The sequence below is a fragment of the Benincasa hispida genome, chromosome 8 (assembly GCF_027475165.1).
Source record: "Benincasa hispida cultivar pf3 chromosome 8, pf3_genome.v1.1, whole genome shotgun sequence".
NCBI classification, from domain to species: Eukaryota; Viridiplantae; Streptophyta; class Magnoliopsida; order Cucurbitales; family Cucurbitaceae; genus Benincasa; species Benincasa hispida.
In genome coordinates, this window is record NC_143485.1 from 49,309,905 (window position 1) to 49,330,892 (window position 20,988).

Consider the following 20,988-nt stretch of genomic DNA (forward strand, 5'->3'; position numbering starts at 1 on the left):
ATTTTAGTAATTGTTAACTTATAGCCTAAATTTTTTTAACAGGTCTAAACTTTCAATATTTTTATAATATGTGAACTTTTAATTCGATTATCTAATACGTTAGACCTCTCCAAATCACAGATCTATCATATAATTTTATTAGACACAAAAATTCAAGGGAAGAATACATTTTTTGTCCTTAGATTTAGGTCTAGTTTCTATTTAGTCCTTAGGTTTTAAAATGTTATATATTTAGTCTTAAGTTTGAGTTTGGTGTCAATTTGGTCTATATGTTTCAAAATGTTACAATTTTATTATTGACATTTGATATTACAATTACAATTTTGTCCCTATGTTTCAAGATTCATATTTTTAACTTTGATTATTCACTAAATACTCATTTACCATCTTTAATGTTAATTTATTTTAATAAATTAAAAGTTATTACAAGAACCATAATTAATTAAGTTTCATTACCTTTTGAACTTTATTTTCATATATAGAAAAATGATCAACTTATTTACAAATATAATAAAATGGCAAAAAATTTTCATTTTTTCATTTTGCTCTATTTGAAAATATGTCCAACGCTTTGCCATTGAAAATAATTTCTCTATTTTTTTTTATCACTTTTAAAATTAAATTTAAAATTTTAGGTCATAATTATCTTTAATCAATTAATACAAATTGATATCCATGGTTGAAAGTAAGTATTTAATAAAAAAACTAAAAATATTAAATCTTGAAATCTAGGGATTAGATTGAAACAAAATTTAAATCTCAAGGATAAAATTATAATATTTTGAAACTTAGAGACTAAACTGAAACAAAATTTTAAACTTAGGACCCATTGTGTAACATTTTAATACTTAGGGTGGAGCAAACATAAACTAGACCTAAAATGGACGAAAAAGGTAATTTTCCAAAGTTTAATTTTATATCTAATAGACTAAGACAATTAATTAAACTTGTAATTTATTATATATATATATTTGGAAAGAAGATAAAAAAAAAAAAAAGAGAAATAGGAATTTAGTAATGAGAATAGGATGGTGAGAAATAAGGTTTGGTTGAAATTGAAACTAATATCCTTGAAATTCTGAGAAGAATAAAATAAGAAATCCAAGAATAGAAGAAAGTTAGTTAAAGGTGACAACCTGAAGTTGCAGATTCAGAGTTGTTCCGAAATAGGGTGGAGGGTTTGTATTTAATCCACTCCCCCAAAATTGTAAGCTTTGCCGGAAAATGATTTGTGGGATTATTATGTTCTTAATATAAAATTAGATCATAATTATCCCCGGTCAGGCCATTGGGCGGATCCTTCCCACTCTCTTCCGCTCTCTCTTCTCTTTCTCTCTCTCTCTTTCTTCATTATTTCTTTAAACCTCTCTCCCATCCCATCAATTTTATCCCTTTCTTATTATTATTCTTAATATCGTACGCAACTTTTTTGAATATTCATTACAATGTTCAATTTTTGTACTTGTGTGAATTTCAAGCAAGAGCCCTGCAGGTCATTATTTATAATTCCATTGTTATTAGTATTATGTATTATTCTCTGCTTCATTTCCTTTCGTATTTCTTTATTTCAGCGATGAGGAACGGCAGAGCGATTCCCCGGTAAGGAAAAGAGATTTGAAGAAGGGTATATATGACACTTGTAATAATGCTCCTTTGACTTTGGTTTCGACATCTGAACGTCGAGACTATGGAGAAGATCGAGTCATCAACTTAGACGCGTAAGTCTTGTTCACTTCTAAATTTCTTATTCCACTCATACAATTCTTATCAAATAAATGAAACCGACCATATGATACATTTATCAATAAGATTTAAATTTAACAAAGAAACCAATATGCAGTGGAGACCCAACAATGTACGAAACGTTTTGGAAGAAAATGGGGAAGAAAGCGACGGTGGTGATACCAGGGTGGCGATCCATGAGTTACTATTCCAACGGTCGGAGCCTTTGTTGGTTTCTTGAGCCCGATTTATGCCAGCAAATTCTCCGGTTACACCGTATTGTTGGCAATGCCATAACCGAAGGTCGGTACATTGTTGTCGGCACCGGTTCCTCCCAGCTTATACTGGCCGCGCTTTATGCCCTCGCTTCCCCTGATTCTTCCGAGCCTACTGACGTCGTCTCTCCCGTCCCTTATTATTCGGTAAGATTTACTTTGATTCAATCTCTTGTTTTCAAATTTTTACTTAATAATGACACTTGAATATTGTAATTTTTTTTTTCTCGTGACAGTCGTATCCGTCAATGTGCGACTACTTAAAAACAAGTCTTTTCAGATGGGGTGGAGATGCGAGTACATACGAGAAAGATGGATCATACATAGAAATCGTGACTTCACCAAATAACCCGGACGGTTCTCTACGTGAACCGGTGGTGAACCGGAGTGGAGGCAAAGTGTTGCATGATCTTGCATATTATTGGCCTCATTACACTCCTATTACTGCTCCGGCTGACTTTGATCTCTCATTGTTCACAGCCTCTAAGTGCACTGGCCATGCTGGTTCTCGCATCGGGTTAGTTCTCTTCCATCTTAAACTTTAAAAAGTGAATTTCTGGTTTTTATAGAATTAAGGCTTCCATATATAGGTGGGCTCTTGTTAAAAATCCGGAAGTAGCAATGAAAATGGTGAAGTTCATTGAGTTGAACACGATCGGAGTGTCTAAAGATTCGCAACTGCGAACGGCGAGGATGTTGAGTGTAGTATCAGATAGTTGTGAGCAGGTTGGGAGTACTTCAGACAGCCGCAATGAATCCTTTTATGGGTTTGGGCATCGGCTCATGAGGGAGAGGTGGTGTCGGATTAGACAAGCTGTTAAACACGGTGGCATGTTCACTCTCCCTGACTTCCCTACTGCTTACTGTACCTTTCTTAACCAACCTACCGAGTCCCGACCTGGTAATTTCTATACTCTTTAATCTAATTAAACACTAATTATTATTATGATGAGTCTTAACATGGTAACAAACTAATATTGATGTCTATTATTTTGTTGATGGGATAGCTTTTGCGTGGCTAAAATGTGAAGACGACGAAGAAGATTGTGCAGGTTTACTTCGACGCCATAAAATATTAGGTCGAAGTGGAGTGAGTTTCGGGTGCAGTCCAAAGTTCGTACGTGTCAGCATGATGGACCGAGACGACAACTTCGACTTGTTGGTTCAAAGGATTTCTAAGATCACTAATGCTCCTAATTCTGAACATTGAAACGACATGTCGATTCAATAATAACAATAATCCCCATACATTTCCTTTCGTATCAACTAGAGAATAAGTAAAGGAGGAGGACCAGAATGATAGAGTCGAGTTGGTGGGAGATTTGGGGGTTGAAGCCCAATTTTATATTCTTATTTTATATTATTCTCTTTTTATTTTGAGTATTTTGTTTGCGACAAATTAATAGAAGAAAAAAAAAGGTGCCCGTAGTAGTATTTTTTCTAAGACTAATACTTAGGTGCATTCCAAATCCATCTTTATACATCCTACTTTCATCACACATAGAGAAATTTGTCACATGACAAATAATTATAATTGAACAATATAGTAGAATATACAAAGATGGATGCAACATAGGATACATGCACCTAAGTATTTTTCTCTCTCTCTTTTTTTTTCCGAATGCTGCCACACGCCTATACCTTACCCGTAAATCATGTAATACGCAATGCTTTCAGTTTTGTTTTATCTTCATATTATTATATAAAAGTTTATTTAATATTTATATATATAAGTGTTTATTTATTTTTGTCTCATGACCTCTTTTACTTTGATCTCATTTTCAATCTCTCTTTTTTTTTTTCGTTATATTCTTCACTTTCCCTAATTTTCATGGAATTTGTCCAATGTCTGTCTTCCAAAATTCACCAAAATCTACCAAATGCCACTATTTTATAGGCAATTTGACAAGTAGGAGATGGATTACATGGATACTAATAATGTGTAATGTTGAGATACATAGACAACACTTTGGAAAATGAGGGCATGACACCTGGGACATTAAGCATGTCTATCAAATGAGCATCTATTATCATAATATTTATAATACTCTCATTAGATACTCATTATATATATGAAATATGTTTCGTTAAAAAAAAAATCCTAGTGAAAGAAAAAGAGTACATATTTCATATAATTTATACTCCTAAAAATTATATTTACTCTCCCTCATGGAAACATCACTTGAGATCTCTAAGTCGCCGCATTCTAATGTTGTGCACCAGTTTTTTAAAGGTTATGGTAGGTAATGCTTTTGTAAATAAGTATGTCAGATTATCATGAACGGTAGAAAAGCTTCGGTGAAATATGTTTTGTTCTATTTCCTTTAATATATCATTCTTTGATTTATGTTGTGTCGTCTTCGTATAATATCTTTGGAAGTAGATAACCTGTTGAGATTTAGCTTTGTGTGGATAAGATAAATATTCAAAATCTATATAACCAACTAGATTAAAATTTGATTTATTTAAATAAAACAAACTCATGTTGATCATTCCATGGAGATAACAGAGTATATGCTTAATTCCGTTCCAATATTTTTTTGTTGAAGAAGAACTATATCTTGTTAATAAATTTGCTGAAAATGCAATATCTGGTCTTGTATTATTAGTAAGATATATTAAGTGCACAAATTGTACTAAGATATAGTACTTTAGGACCAAGTAGTTCTTTATTATCATCTCGAGGTTGAAATATATCTTTCCTCACATCTAGTGGACGAACTTCCATTGGAATGTTCAACGGATGTGCTTTGTTTATATAAAATCTTTTAAAAAAATTTCCTGTATAAGTTGACTGATGAATAAATATCTCATCTGCTAAATACTCAATTTACAAACCAAGACAAAATTTTATTTTTTCAAGATCTTTATCTCAAATTATTTATTAAGATATTCTATTGCCTTTGAAAGTTCTTCAGGAGTTCCAATTATAGTTAAATCATCAACATATACAGTTATAATAGTAAATTCTGATTGATTTTTCTATAAAAACACACAAACAAAATAATATTTGTTCTTCTAAACAAAATAATATTTGTTTTTCCAAACCTCTCAATTAGGTTTACAAAACCTAATATTCTATTGACTTTTGCTTTTAGTATTATTAGTTTGGAAAAATATTTTCTACTTGTAAGTATTGTATGTGTAGTTGCACTCTGCCAGACATAGATCTTTTTTACTCATTTTTGAGTCGCACAACATATGAAGATGATCCAGGATTCTTCATTAAAAGAAACTAATTACAATAAGAAAAACAACATTTGGAATATACAAAAGTTAACGTCTACTAAGAGGGGAAAAAAACATCAAGATGAATAAAAAAATAACATTAAGTTTAGATATTTTCAAAGTCAAAGGAAACACTTGATGTTCCATCAATTCTGCTTGTTTTCTCTTTAGAGATTCAAAGAAGTTTGCTACATCCAAATTTGTCATATGGGATGGGTCAAATATGTCATTATTTTGATATGCAAAATTTGCTTCTACAATTTAAATTTTTTTCCTTCAGGGATGCTTGATAAAGATCAGCTAAGTGTTTTAACGTACGTGACTAATCCCAGTCATTTTGCATTGGAAGCATTTATTTTCAACACTTTTTGAACTATTGTCTTGTGTAGCTTTTTCTTTGTGATCATTATTTTGTGTGGTTTTTTTGAAATTTGAATGATTAGAACGATCACTACGAAAATAATAATTATTTCTTACTCTACCACGGTCACGACCTCGACCATTACCACGATTATTAAAATTCACAATATGAACTTTAGGGAATGTTGTTGTTCTAGTTGGTCAAGATTCATGATTTTTCATCCACGATAAATAAAATTTACAATATTCACTTCAGAGAATGTTGTTGCTCCAGTTGGCTAAGATTTATATATTTTTTTAATTAATAACTCGTTATTTGTTCGACCACGAGAAGACATGAAATTAGATTCAAATATTGTTTAAAACCTTTCTCTTGATATTGCTACTGTAGAAGCATATTCGAAATGTAGAAAAAATGTCTTCTCTAACATATTAATTTAAAAATTTGGAGCCTCAAGTGCATCCATTTACAACGAACTTTAGGAAGATTTTTTTTTTTCTTTTCTGATGATCACATTTTTATGGCATCTAGGTGTATTTTGATAGCAAGCACTAATCATAAATAATTATTATCTTTAATATCAAATGCTACAAATTTTCTAATTTTATAATATTATTCATTAGGGGTGTACATGGGTTGGGGGTTTTTTTGGACCAACCCAAAAATTCGGGTTGGTTGGGTTGACAACCTAAAGAACCCAAATAAAGTTTCTAACCCAACCCAACTCAACCCTTAAAATTCGGGTTGGGTTGGGTTGTCGGGTTATAACTTGTTTTTTTCTTTTTAATTAAAAATATGTAATTTATATACAACATATGAATAATAACTAAAATCTCATAAATTCAAATGCTAAATACCAAATATCTAAGATATTTATTGCAAACTTCAAATAAAGATAAATATCATAACAATTTTAAAAACTATATATTTAAAATTCACAAATTAATTAATACAAAGTCATCAAATTTTAAACAAAGAGAAATATATAGTATATTTTGTTTATATATATATAAAACTCGGGTTGGGTTGGGTCAACCCTAATTTTTTTAGCCAACCCACGACCCAATCCAATCCAACAAAAAAAAAAAAAAAGAATTAACACACGGTCATGAACATCTAATGAACATCTATTAGCATAATATTTAGAATAAAAGCTTTGATGTCTCCTATGTTGAAACAGATGTCACAAAAGTTGCTACACCATGGAAGAACCATTGCCCTAAAAGCAAATATGGTGTGACCTTGGTGCTAATCACTTATGTCGGTTGCTGCCCAAGGTTGACACAACCTCCAAATTCAAGCCTGCACTCGTCGGAAAAAGGACTAGAATCGATAAAAAGGTTGCTCAAGAACAATAGAAATCAAGTGGAGAAGAATGAATGAAATTCAGTTGTGTGTCCTCTCTCATAGATCTGGAGGACACCAACGGACGAGAAACCAACTGTCATAAACTCAACGAAAAAACCTATGAATATAAATTCCAACAATAAAAAACTCCAACAGTCAGAATACTAAACGGTCCAGATGATTAAGTAATAAAAATTTAATTTATAATTAAAAATAATAATTTATAAATAAAAGGATAAGTAATAAAAATTTAATTCTTTTTCATGCAAGCACAATTGCCCAAACCCACCCCCATTCGACTAAACGGACAACGGTGCACACGTGAGATGGAAGTATGTGGTGAAAGTCTAACTCATTTTGGGTTCTTATCTAGAATGCCTTGGTATTTATACCCATTAGGCAATTCTAAATCTATCCATGTGGGACAAAACTTTCCACTCTCTTAACTTTTCCTATGGACCTAAGCACAAAAGTCATTTCCAACAATCCCCCACACAAATGACGGTTACAGAAAAGTTAACAAGTAAAGAAAATATAAGTTTAATTGAAAATAAATAAGTGTTATGAGTAAATAAAGGAGATCGGATTTAAACATCAATATTTAACGATTTGAATTGATACATAATGAAGTAGGGCAACAACCTTGTTAGAGAGAGTGAATTACTTCTTGAACTTTCAATAATACTGGTTGAGACTCCTACAACATGTCTACTACTAGTCCTCTCGATTTTGCGATATAAAGTGTGCTTAATATGGCCATACATATAAACCTTGGGTCATCGTGAAAGCTCTAAAAAGAGACCTTTAAACTCTTTCATAGAACGCGGTCCACCTTCACAACACATTAATTGCTTCATCAAGTCTATCGCAATAGACCACTTAAAACTGAGTTATGAAGACTTTGCATCTAGTCCATACTAAGACCTACTTCATCAAGTATGTCAAAGAAAAACCACTCAAAACTGAGCTATGAAGATTTTACACTCATCCATCAAATTCATACCAGTACCACCCAAAAAAAGGACTATGGAATTTTAAAAGATTTTAGTTCTTTTCATCAAGTACGTACCAAACGAAGGGCTATCGACCATCAAGTTTATTGCAATAGATTACCCAGATAAAGGGCTATAGAATCCTATAAGGGTTTAAGCCTCATGTTTATTGGTAATTCTAAAATTATTTTCCTTGTTAGGCCTTTGATCAAAGGGTCAACCAAATTTTGCTCAGACCTCACAAAATCCAAGGAAATAATTCCTCCCTATAACAATTGTTTCACAGCTCCATGCTTAAGACGTATATGTCTTCTTTTGCCATTATATACACTATTCTTAACAATACCTATGGCAGCCTATGAATCACAGTGCACAGATACTGGTACTGATGCCCCCTACAATAGTAAATCCCCTAGCAGGCTTCTAAGACATTCAGCCTCATGTCTTGCTAGTTCTAGAGCAATAAATTATGATTCCATAGTGGATCTAACTATGCAAGTATGTTTTACAGACTTCCATGATATTGCTCCTCCTCCGAGTAAAAAAATACAAACACTTGTACAACTGACTTCGTCATTATCAAATCTAGTTAGCATTACAATAACCTTCTAATACAGCAGGGAATTTGTTAAAATGTAAACAATAATTCACGGTTCCTTTAAGATATCTTAACAGACGATAAAGAGCACTCCAATGATCCTTATTAGAATTATGTGTATATCTACTCAATCTACTAACAACATATGCAATATCAGGTCTATTATAGTTCATTAAAAACATAACGCTACCTATAATCTTTGCATATTCAGATTGAGATACACAATCACTTTTATTTTTCTTAATACTTATACTAGCATTATAAGAAGTTCTTGTAGGAGGATCATCAAAACAATCAAACTTCTTTAGTAATTTTTCAAAGTAATGTGATTGGCATAGAGAGAAACTGAAGAAAAACCATTTTCAGTTTTTCTTATCTTAACACCAAATATTACGTCAGCTTCCCCTAAATCTTTCATTTCGAAATGGGAAGATAATAACAATTTGGTATTCCTTATCATCTCTACATTTGTTCCAAAGATGAGTATATCATCAACATACAAACATATAATCACACAATCAGCTCCAAACAACTTTGAATAAACACACGTATCATGAACAGTTTACCTTAAAACCATTATTTATCAAAATATCATTGAATTTTTCATACCATTGTTTGGGAGCTTGTTTAAGACCATAAAGAGATTTTTTTAGTTTACATACTTTGTTTTCCTGACCGGCTATTGTATAGCCTTCAGGCTATACCATATAGATTTCTTCTTCTAGATCACCATTGAGAAATGCTATTTTTACATCTGTTTGGTGAATTAGAAGTCCATGGGTAGTAATCAATGCAATCAAGGCTCTAATAGTAGCTATTTTTGTTACAGGGGAATACGTGTCAAAATAATCAACACCTTGTTTTTGTGTATACCCTACTACTACCAGTCTAGCCTTGTATCTTTCAATTGAACCATCTGGCCTCATTTTCCTTTTGAAAATCCGCTTACACTTAATAGGTTTACTTCCTTTTGGAAGATCTACTAAGTTCCAAGTTTGGTTCATGATTAGAGAATCCAATTCACTCTTAATAGCTTCCTTCCATAAGCTAAAATCTACAGAACTTAAAACTTCTTGGTAAGATTTAGGATCCTCATCTATAAGGTACATACATACAAACTGATAGTCAATATCATTTGGCCTTTCAACTAAAAAAGTAGTTAAAAAATCAGGACGAAAATTTTTCTCAGTTCTCTGTCTCTTACTTCTTCTTGGTTCTATAACAGGCATTATATCCGTATTGTTAGCGTCTACAATATCAGACATACTACTAGAAGCTATATCATGCATACTATTAGAAAAGAAAGGCATGGAATCATAATCATTCTCACAATTAGTTGTTCTAACAATTTTAGTGTTTCCCTTTTTCAAAGGAAAAACATGCTCAAAAAATTCTGCATCCCTATATTCACACACAGATCTATCAATCAAGCACATGAATCTTTATGCAGCGCTACTTTGTGCATAACCAATAAACACACGATTAAAAATTTTAGATCCTATTGTAGGTATCTTGAATGCAGGATATGGAATCTTATCCAGTTTCTTGTGAGGTACTCCATTAAAAATAAAACAGGTAGAAAGCACAGCTTCCCCACACATGTTATCAACCAATCTACAACTTAACAACATAGCATTCATCATTTCTTTAAGAGTTTTGTTTTTACGTTCTACTATACCATTTTGTTGTGGTGAATAAGGAGCAGTAAATTCATGAATAATGCCATTTGATTCACAAAATTCTTTCAGTTGTATTATCACTATATTCACCACCTCTATCTGATCTTAACCTCCTTCTTATCTAATTGATTCTCTACTTCTGCTTTATATTTCATAAACATACTACCAACTTCATTTTTTATCTTTAAAAGATAAATTCTAGTATATCTAGAAAAATCATCAACAAAAGAAATGTAGTAATTTTTTTCCACCTCTACTTGTGATATTTTTTAAATCAACTAAATCAGAGTGAATAAATTCTAGTAATTCTGTACTTCTAGATGCGACAGGTTTAAAAAGTTTCTTGGCAAACTTTGTTTCTACACAAATAAAACATTTACTAGTTTCATGTGTTTCAGATGCATTAATTAATTTTAAATCCTTAAGTTTCTTAACTGATGCAATATTCACATGATCTAGTCTATAATGTCACGCATCAAGAGACTCAACTATATAAGTAGAATTAGAAGTACTTGTATTCATCATATTTGAAATAGAAACAGTATTCAGTACAAAAAGACCATCAGCAAGATATCCCTTACCAACAAAGTCTCCATTTTTGGTGAGGACAACCTTGTCAACTTCTAGGACAATTTTTAGCCCAACCCGATTCAACAGACTCCCAGATACCAAGTTCCTATGTAAGGGAGGTACATACAATATATTATTTAAGGATTAAGTTTTTCCAGAGGTTAATTTTAAAAGAACCTTCCATTTTCCAAACACCCCTGTTGTGGCCGAGTTATCCACGAACACACACACTCTATCAACAGTGTCTTTGTAGTCATGGAAGAGCTCTCGGTTTGAACAGAAATGTCTCGAAGCTCCGGTGTCAAGTATCCAGTCAATTTTGTTTTCCACCAGATTTGCTTCCACAACAACAACAATTACGTCATCTTATTCAACAAGATTAGCTTGTGGTGTAGGTTGGCTGATTTGGCCTTCATTTTCTTTGACTGCATTGATAGGATTCGTGTCCTGGTTTCCCACGGACATAACAAATCAGTTTTTTCTTTTCAATCTTCCCACCAGTAGTTTTGCAATGTCCATTCTTTTGAAAAGAATTATTCTTTCCAGATTGCTTCTTATGATTTATGGACCTATCTTTGTTAACAACAAAAGATTCAACCAATTAGCATTAACTGAATTTAGATTTCCAGAAATTAGCTTATCTTTTAGCCTGTTGGCTTTTTCGGTGCGCATGTGATGATCAGCTCCTGGAGTGTCAGATACTTTTGTTTGTGTTTCAAATGATTTATGTAGTCGCTTCAAAATGGGGAAAATTTCTCAAGCAACACATTAGCCTGTAGAATCTCACACATTTTCATGCCCTCGGCTAGAACGTTCGCCACCAAATTTTCATACTCATGTATCTGCTCCACTAGCGATTTTTGGTCTGTCATTTGGAATTATAGCCATTTACCAACAACGTACTTTTTGCGACCAACATCATCTCCATATCGGGACTCCATTGTACTCCAAATTACCTTTATTGATTTTTAAAGTACGAACAAATCGAACATTGAATCTGTCATATGATTCAACAAGATGGCCACAGATTGTTTTGTCTTTCTCGTACTTATCAGGTCAATTGTGGACTACTTTGATTGATCAGAAACATCAATAGATTAGACGAAAGATTCTGATTAGAGACAGTACTCACCTTTTTGATAGGCACTTCTGTGGTGAGGATGTAATTAATCAACAACTGCTTGAAGAAAATCAATAATTTATGAGACCAACGACGATAATTTGCTTCGTCCAATGATTCGAACTTGAACAAATCATGGAGAACCGTACCATTCTTAATCGCCATTTGTTGAAACAAATGTCACAAAAATTGTGTAGTGGAAGAACCATCATCCTGAAAGCAAATACTAATCGCTAATACCTATTGCTCCTAAGATTAACAGTGTCCACATTCATACAATCGTAAAAAAAAAAGTTGTTTAGAACAGTAGAAATTGAACAATATTATATTAGTGTGTGAGAAGACACCAACATACGAAAAATCCAACGGTCAAAACTCGATGAACAAAAACAAACGGACATGAATTCCAAAAAAGGTAAAACACTCCAACGTACATAAATTCCAACGATCAGAATATCAAACGATCCAGACCATTAAGTAATAAAAATTTAATTTCTAAATAAAATAAAAAACATTTTATAAATAAAAGAATAAGTATTAATTCTTTAATGTACAAATGCGATCACCCGAACCTATCCATTCGACTAAATAGATGTCGACAGCAGCGACACATATGATAAAAGGATTATACTTCACCAACCAACCTAAACCCAAAAATCATTTCCAACGCTTTTTGAAATTTGTGGTTAAATTCTAAAATTGATTTGTAGTTCTACTGCTACACCCTCCCAATATAAATTTATGAATCCTCCTTCATAAACAGGACTATATAAACTTAAGAAACAATAATGGGAAAAAATAATACTCCTACTATTTCTGCGAGAAACACAACATGTAGCAAAAGGAATCATACTCCCACAATATTCTTACATTCCCTCTTTTTTTTCCTTTTTTCTTATTTTTTTCTTAATTTGAGGAAATTAAACGCACACGTGACACGTACATCCTCTCTGCTTGAAATACTCAAAATTCCAAAATTATTAAATTATTTACATATAAAGTACGAAAGACTTGGGCCATCGGTTGTTCATTGGGCTACCTTCGTCATGTCTTTCCTCCTCCTCGGGCCTTTCCTCCTTGGGCCTTCACCCCTTCTTGGGCCTTCCCGCTTTCTTGGGCCTTCCCACTTTCTTGGGCTTTCCCACTTTCTTGGGCCTCAACCGGTTCTTGGGCCGTATCCTCTTTTGCAGTACCTTGCGCTTGGGCCGTTCCTCCTTCCTGGGCCGGGCCAATTTCCTCGGACTTCTCTCCACTCTGAGCCGGGCTCACATCCTCAATCTTCCCCCCGTCCTGGGCTGGGCCGACTTCAACTTTATCAGTCTTCCCACCATCTTGGGCCTTGCTCTGAATAGCCTGGCCGGCCTCTTTAGTCCTTTGGGCCGCTTGGGCTGCTGTTTCACGAACCCATTGCTTAGCCTGATCCAGGTTAAGAGGAACTCGCGATCTACGCAAGTAGTTAGCCATCCATGAGAGCGACGATAAGGCCGTAACCCCAAAAGCCCCCGACGTCAGAAACCCCGCGACGGCGAAGGCGATGACGACGGCAGCAGGGACCAAAACAGGGCTGAAAATGAGAAACAGAGGAGAAGTGATAGCCAAGGTGACGACGGTTCCGATGAAGGAGATTCCGGCAAGGAAAAGGAGGGCGGCGGCGATGGGGAAGAGAGTAAGAAATGCCAAAAGATGGGAAGATGAAAGGTGCTTTTGGGGAAGGATGGCTCGGAAAGGATGGGTTGTGGGTGAGTCATAACTAGGCTGATTTGGAATTTGGGGTTGTTGCTGGTGAGATTCCGCCATGGAAATTGAAGGAGAAGAAGAAATTAAATTGGGAATTTTGGTGGGGAGAAAAGGGTTTGTGGGTTTTAAGGGGAAGAGTGAAGAGGACACGTAGAAAAAGAGGACACTTGTTTGAGAATTAAGGATTGAAGGTTTGCATGAGAAACATGTCGATGAATCGGGTTGGACCATTTTTGTTAGTTGTCATCTTCCATATTTTTGTCCAATTTTGCACTGCATTTTTCAATTTTCGATTTTTGTGGTTTTTTGTTTGATTTAAAATTGCTTCGTCGATCTCATCAGTTTATCCATACGCCCACTGCTTATCGCCACTACTAACGTGGTTTTGTTTGTTCTTAGCCATTTGTGGGATTCAGATGTATGTTGAGGCAAAACAAATTTCAGATTTTATATATTATATATATCTATATTCCATAGGAAACATTTTCAGTAATTCCATTCCAAATCAAAGCTTGAAATTTGGTTCAATTCTCATAAACACTAGACGAATTCCATACAATAAACTAATTAATCACTTTCTTCAATATATATTATTTTTAGGTCCACTGACAAAATTCATCCCGAAGTTAGTACTTATGATCCCATGAATTTTCGTAAATAGTCTTATGGTGGAATAAATTTCAAGATTTTATCTAATCATAAATTAAATTCTAATTATAACATATGAACTAAATTTTAACTTTTTCTTTTTTCCAAAATCATTCGGTTTAAAATAGTTGGCTTGAGTACTTCATTTCCTTGGCTTCTTTCTATTATTTCAGAGTTGTTGATTTCAAGTAATTTAATAATAGGAACTTCATCTTTTGATTTGCCTCTAATTTAGTTGATAATTTTTTAAGCATATAATAGATCTGAATTTTTAATTTTGTGTAAATTCTTTAAACTTTTAAAAAAAGTTTAATAACTAAGTCTTTAAACTTTTAATTTCCTGTAAAATAAAATTTTCACAATTATAAATCCATATTTAAATGCAAATTAGGAAGCTTATAATTTCATTATATTTAAAATTAAAATTTATATATAATAGATTATCGATTTTTTAAAAAATTCAAATACATCGACATAAAATTGAAGATCGAAATCTATTAGATATAGAATTGTTATATTAAACACTTAAAAAGTGAGAACAAATAAGACACAAACCTCAAAAATTCAATAACTAAAATTGTAATTTAAGCCAATTTTAATTTTGTACCTATGATATTTAAGTTATTTTTAATATTACATTATAAATCCAAGTAGATTCAAATTTACTCTCTAAGAGTAGAGATACTTCTGTCACTGGCCTATTCTCAACTGAGCTTGTTCCTATCATTTTAGAAGATGAAATTTAATTTGGTGTTATATATTACATACACCAAATTTATAATTTAACCAAAAATTCATTTTAATTAACCAACATCTTCATAATTGGTTATTAAGTATGTCACATATGTTGCATTTTAAACTTTTTTTTTTCCTTGCACACTTTTAAGCTTATTAATTGAGTCATTCTTGTGTTGATTCTTGAAAATTTCTTTTAACCTTTGTACTAATTAAAATGTTGAGACCTTATTTTGATATAATTGCACTATTTTATTTAGTTCAACTTTAAGAAAATGCTAGTTAGACTTTTAAAGTTGGAATTAATGGGTTTTTTTAAGAAAAAAAATCTTCCCATCATTGTAGTGCAAAATAAAGATTGATATCGAACTTAGGCCTCGTTTGGATTGTTGTAGCTTTTAAGATAATTGTTGTAACTATGCTTCTAGAAAAATTAGCTATAGATAGAAGTAAAAGAGTGTTTCATAAATTTTAATTTTAAATTAGAAAAAACTAGTTAAGGTGTTTGGTAAAGTAATACTAAATTAGAGTAATTTTGTTATATAATTATTTGAAAAATATATGATTTGAATTGCAATCATTTTTGTTTAATTAAAAAAAATTATGAAATAATTTTTTTAGAAAAATAATTGTTATAGGAATTTGAACCAATTAAAATTTGGAATGAATGTAATAAATGAAATGAAAATTTGAGATGAATAAGGAAATATACCAAATTTTTAGGAAAACTAAAATCTAAAAGCTCCATCAAATAATTATTGCACGTCAGAACCATTTTAAAAGTAAATTAGGTAGATTAATAAGTAAGTTTTTTTACCAAATAATCTAGACTATTAAGATTCTCCTAAAATAACTTTTTACAATTTAAAAAATAATGGTATCAATCCGTAGTAATTAGTATGTATCATTTCTTTTGAATTTTTAAATTTTCAGACTCTACTTATGCTAAAAAGTAAATAAACGAAATTGATTTAATATATAATATATCAAAGAAATGACATAAATAAATAGACAGTTAAATTAAATTAACATAAGTGAAAGATTTGTTCCAAAATATTACCAATACTTTTGGAGAAATTATCTAATTAAGACTATCGTTAAAGGGAAAAAAAAATTTTTGCTTTAAAAATATATATTTTTTGGTCAAAAATTTTGGAAAAAAAAATAACAAATATATATATAAATAGACACTAATAGATTTTTATCAACATTTATTATATAATATCAATGGTAGACTTCTATAGATATTGACAGACTTTCATCGGTCTCTATCAAAGAAGATTAAATTTTGTTATTTTGTATAAATAAATTTCCTTAATTTTCAATATTTGAAAATCTTATTTTTGGTGAAAGTTATTGGAACATGTTAAAATAATGTGGTAGGATTAATTATAAGTTGAGAAGCATGCTCCTGACTCTAAAACTTCTCTAGGTAGTTAGGTTAGGTAGGTGAAGTGGTTTTCATATACAATATTTTATATGTTTGCTGATCCAAATAAAGGGCTTCATATCTACACATACAATTAAAAAATTAAAAATACCTAAGTGGATTTCACACATTATAATTAATTAATTAATTTATATATTCAAGGAATAAAGTGATGAATAAGCAAACCTTAATTCCCATTGCATCTTTTGCAGAAGCATTGAACAAAAGCCTTCCTTAGCCAACTACAAAACTTTGTATTATTTAGAAAACAAGAGAATTATTAAAAAGATAGATTTCTTTGTTATATGGTTGAATGCCCATTTTTCAAATATTACTCAAAATTTGGATTTCTTTTTTGGGTATGGATTGATTGAATATGTTATGATCAATTAACAAATTAACAAATGAATGTTTAAAGGAAGAATACAAACCAAAGGCAGTTTGTGTTGGATTTGGTTATAATGGCATGGCGTGGCTGCAATCATCATGCCTATCATTATTATTCGTAGTCTTGACTAATTAGTACTTAGATACCATACTTTTTCTTCACCTAAAATATAAGAAATTAAAGTATCTTGGGAATATATAATATAGTTTCTTCTATAAATTTTAGGCTTAAAAAAACACTTTTTCTTTTCTAGACACATGCATGTGAAGCTCTCTGCCAAATTTGAATTGTTTTGGGCCAAAGTTCCCTTCTCTTCCATTGCTTTTTGGTATGATTATGTAACACCCGAGTTCAAGTGTATATGAATGAATCGATATCACATTCCAATGAGAAGGATCTTGAAGAAATGAAAGTATAGTTTAAAAGAATTGAAAGTTACTCTTTATACCAACAAAAAATGCACATTCCTTTTCGATTGTTCAATTATAGGAACTCCAAAGTTAAGCGTGATTAGCTTGAAATAATCCTACATTTGGTGACTTCCTAAAAATTTTCTTATGATGCATGTGAGTGAGGACAAAACCTGCTGAAAGAATCAATATTGTTTTATGGGGACAATCTTTAATCTTGGAAGCATAAGAGGATAACATGTCATGTCAAACTAACTCTTTTAAGAAGATTATAGTTTAACTGGGTAATCATTTGGGCAATTAGTTTTTTTACTTTTCAAATTTTAGCTTGGTTTAAAAAGTAATAACTAGGGAAGAAATTTGGAGGTAGAAATAAGGGCTCTAAGCTTAATTTTCAAAAACAAAAGCAAAAAACCAAATGGTTATCAAATAAGGTCTTATTTTTATTTTATTTTATTTTTTAAAAAAATTAAGCATATATCATCTCAATTTCTTATTGTGGTTTGCATCTTTCTTAATAATTTTTTTTTTCCAAATTCCAGAAACAAAAATAAAATTTTAAAAACCACTTTTTTTAGTGTTAGAAAATTTGCTTGGTTTTTAGAACATTAGTAAAATGTAGCTAACAAAACAGGAAATTTAGAGGTAGAAGGGGTGTTTATAAGTTTAGCTTTTAAAAACTAAAAATAAAAAATCAAATGGTTCACCCGACATGAATTAGTTTTTTATTTTTTGGGTTTAAAAACTTAAGATATATACACCACTTTCATCTATTGATTTCTATCTTGTCGATATTTTAGGAGTGTTTTCAAATTGAAGTTAAAATTTGAAAATTAAAAAAAGTTCAAAAACTTAATTTTGTTTTGGCAGTTTGACTAAGAACTCAAATGTTGGAAAATTTAAAGACTATGACTAAGAAATTCCGTGATTTTTTTTTAAAATAATAATAATGATAGTAAATAATATATTTTTTTGATAATATGTGGGATGAAGAAATCAAATCTCTAACTTTGAAGTTAATAATATAAACATTATATAAATTGAGTTATGCTCATTTTAGTAAACACAAACTTTAATTCTAAAATAGATAATGACTTTGTTTGACCCTGTAATGCGACCACTTTTCATAAATAATAAAATTCTAACCTCTAGTTAAGGTTAAGATTATTTTCTACTCTCATGAATCTATGTCAAATATAATTTTTAGAAAAATCATTTTTGGTCCCTAAACTTTCATAAAAATATCAATTTGGTCCTCGGACATTGGTTTGTAAAAATCATTTTTGTATTTTAGAATTTGTCATAATATTAAAAGTATGTGTATTAAATCATTACAAATCAACTGAATTGTTATTTTTATAAAAGTGTAGGAACCAAAAGTATTTTTTAACCTAATTTTTCTAATTTTTTTTTATTTCATAATAAGAAATTCTATATGGAGAAAGGAAAACTATAGAATGTAAATAATTAGATTCATCTCTCTTTGTAAATAAACTATATTTATATTATTTCAATGTCAAATATTATCTCTCATTTTTTTCATTCGTAAAATTGCAAAATAAACAGAAGGCTGGTTAATATTTGTTTATGTAAGGCAATTTCTTTTAAAAAAATAAATAATAAATAAATAAAACTTAAAAGTTTTCCCTTAATATGATTGTGGAACTTTCTAAACCTTTCAAAACTATCGTGGAAATAGAAATCTTTTCGATTTTTTAATTTCATTTTATAGAAATTGGAAATTGAAATGGTGTATGGTGGTAGTCTATAATGAAAATTATATCATTCTACAATTTTAAATGATCGGCACATTACTGTTCCAAGTCTCCATAATAATTTTGTCTAAAATTTTAAAGGATAGAAGGGTAATTTTGATTTTTTTAAAAAAATTCAAAAAAATAATATTGTAACTTTGGAAAGAATAAGGATATATTTTAAACAAACAACAAAGTTGGAGATTGTATATATATAAAAAAAAAAAATCCAAAGAAAGTGTGTAGTTTAGAGTAAAAGGCATTAGTATATGAATAGTAAAGAGTATTTTGTAGCATTATTAGAAACGTCCCACCAAAACGTTTTAGAATCAAAATCTGTCGATCATTAAAATCCTAAGAGTCCAAAAGGAATGAACATAAATAGTTATATGTTGATTTATGGAGGGTGGGCCTAGAGCTGCCCAAACTTTGCCCTATTTTGGAAGGTTGTTACTTCTAATCAGTCCCTCCTCCATTTCCATTTTTTGCTCTTTAGTCCTTTTCTCTAAGTCTAAGTTCATGTAATTTTGCTGTTCAGTCCTACCTAATTGCTTTATATAATATTCTTTTTCACATACATACAATTCGTTTAATTAGAAGAGCGTGTGTTTTTCTTCATGTATCTCTTTTAATTAGAGAGGAAATGAAATTTAGAAGTTTGAAGTTAGAACCTCATGTTTGGATATCACGTTGAATCATCAATGCTACTCCTCGGTTTTTTTGGACAATATGTTAGGTGGAAAAATCAAACCTTACTTTGAATTTTACGGTCTAAACTTCTTACCAATGATCATATAATGCTCATTTTAGTGAATCGTTCATAATTTGAGGTGAAAAAAAACTTGAGTTTGTATAGCTCGTATGTATAAATTGTAATTTTATTGAATATATATTTATGCATATATTTAGCTTAGCTTGTGTAATAATTTAGTAAATTTACTCACCAAATAAATATATAGGTTTTTTTTTTTTAAAAAAAAAACAATTTCCAAAACAGAATACTTGTGAAAAATTAAAGATATAGGGAAGAGATGTTTTGTACTAGTGTTGTAAAGTATATATATACTATTTACATATTTATGTGACAATCAAAAAGAATTATTTCTTTTCTATGAAGGGTGTGTTCTGCTGTTACATCTAGGGAGGTGACAAATGAATGCTTCTTCCAGAAAAAAGCTGCCAAAAAAATAAACCCTTATTTGACAGATAAATAAATAGGCCATGAGTTATCAAAAATTAATTAATTAATTAATAAACAGGCCATGATGGCAGAAAAACAGTTAATATTCTGTCAAATAGAAGCTGGTAAGTAATTGCAACAGAAGATTAATGAAAGAAAAAACATTATATATGAATCACTCACATTTATATTCAAACCTATAAAGCTCCAAAAATAACAAAACAACATTGTACAATTGTCTTTCCCTATCTAAGTTTATGAGATGCCACATGAACCATAACTTTAGAAGGCCTTTATACCAAAAAGTTTTATTTAATGTTTATTAATTAATAATTTTTACCCTTATTAGAGTTCAATTCCACTCATATATTCAGAGTATCACTCTATGTGTAGGTTAAAAACATATACAATCAAGTAATCTACATCAAGAATCATAACTATAAGAGAGGACGTAGAACATCCAAGGTGAATCATAGAGACGATATAGTACTCCTTTTTAGAGAATTGAGAAAGATACAATCATTCCTTTAATCAGGGGTATAAAGAAATAATCAAATGTGACTTACACAAAGATAGGTGCAGTTCAAGATGTATCCAAATTTTTCTATGAGGAGATTTTTTATTCTATGTTTACGACGAACCATGAAGGAAGAAGGAACCTTGATGAAGTTGGACTCATTGAAGAGGAAATTCTATTTTGATACCCTCTCATTTGTTTAAAAAAAATGAAAGGACATAGTTCTCAAAAGTAAGACTAAGGCAAAGACTAATACATAGAATAATTTAGGGGTAGGTTAAATTAAGTAGCATAAAAC

At 30.9% G+C, this 20,988-nt stretch overlaps 1 protein-coding gene and 1 pseudogene across 1 annotated transcript; one reads left to right on the top strand and one right to left on the bottom strand.

Moving 5' to 3' along the window:
* The first annotated feature begins 1,017 nt into the window (after window positions 1–1,017).
* Window positions 1,018–3,454, top strand: TAR2 (tryptophan aminotransferase related 2). The gene is made up of 6 exons (XM_090316808.1): window positions 1,018–1,031; window positions 1,572–1,718; window positions 1,841–2,144; window positions 2,234–2,514; window positions 2,588–2,898; window positions 3,005–3,454. The coding sequence occupies exons 1-6, from the start codon at window positions 1,018–1,020 to the stop codon at window positions 3,205–3,207; spliced, it is 1,260 nt and encodes a 419-aa protein (XP_090172934.1). The 3' UTR covers window positions 3,208–3,454.
* A 9,199-nt stretch (window positions 3,455–12,653) lies between these two features.
* On the bottom strand, window positions 12,654–13,837 carry LOC120083360 (uncharacterized; annotated as a pseudogene).
* Between the last annotated feature and the right edge of the window lie 7,151 nt (window positions 13,838–20,988).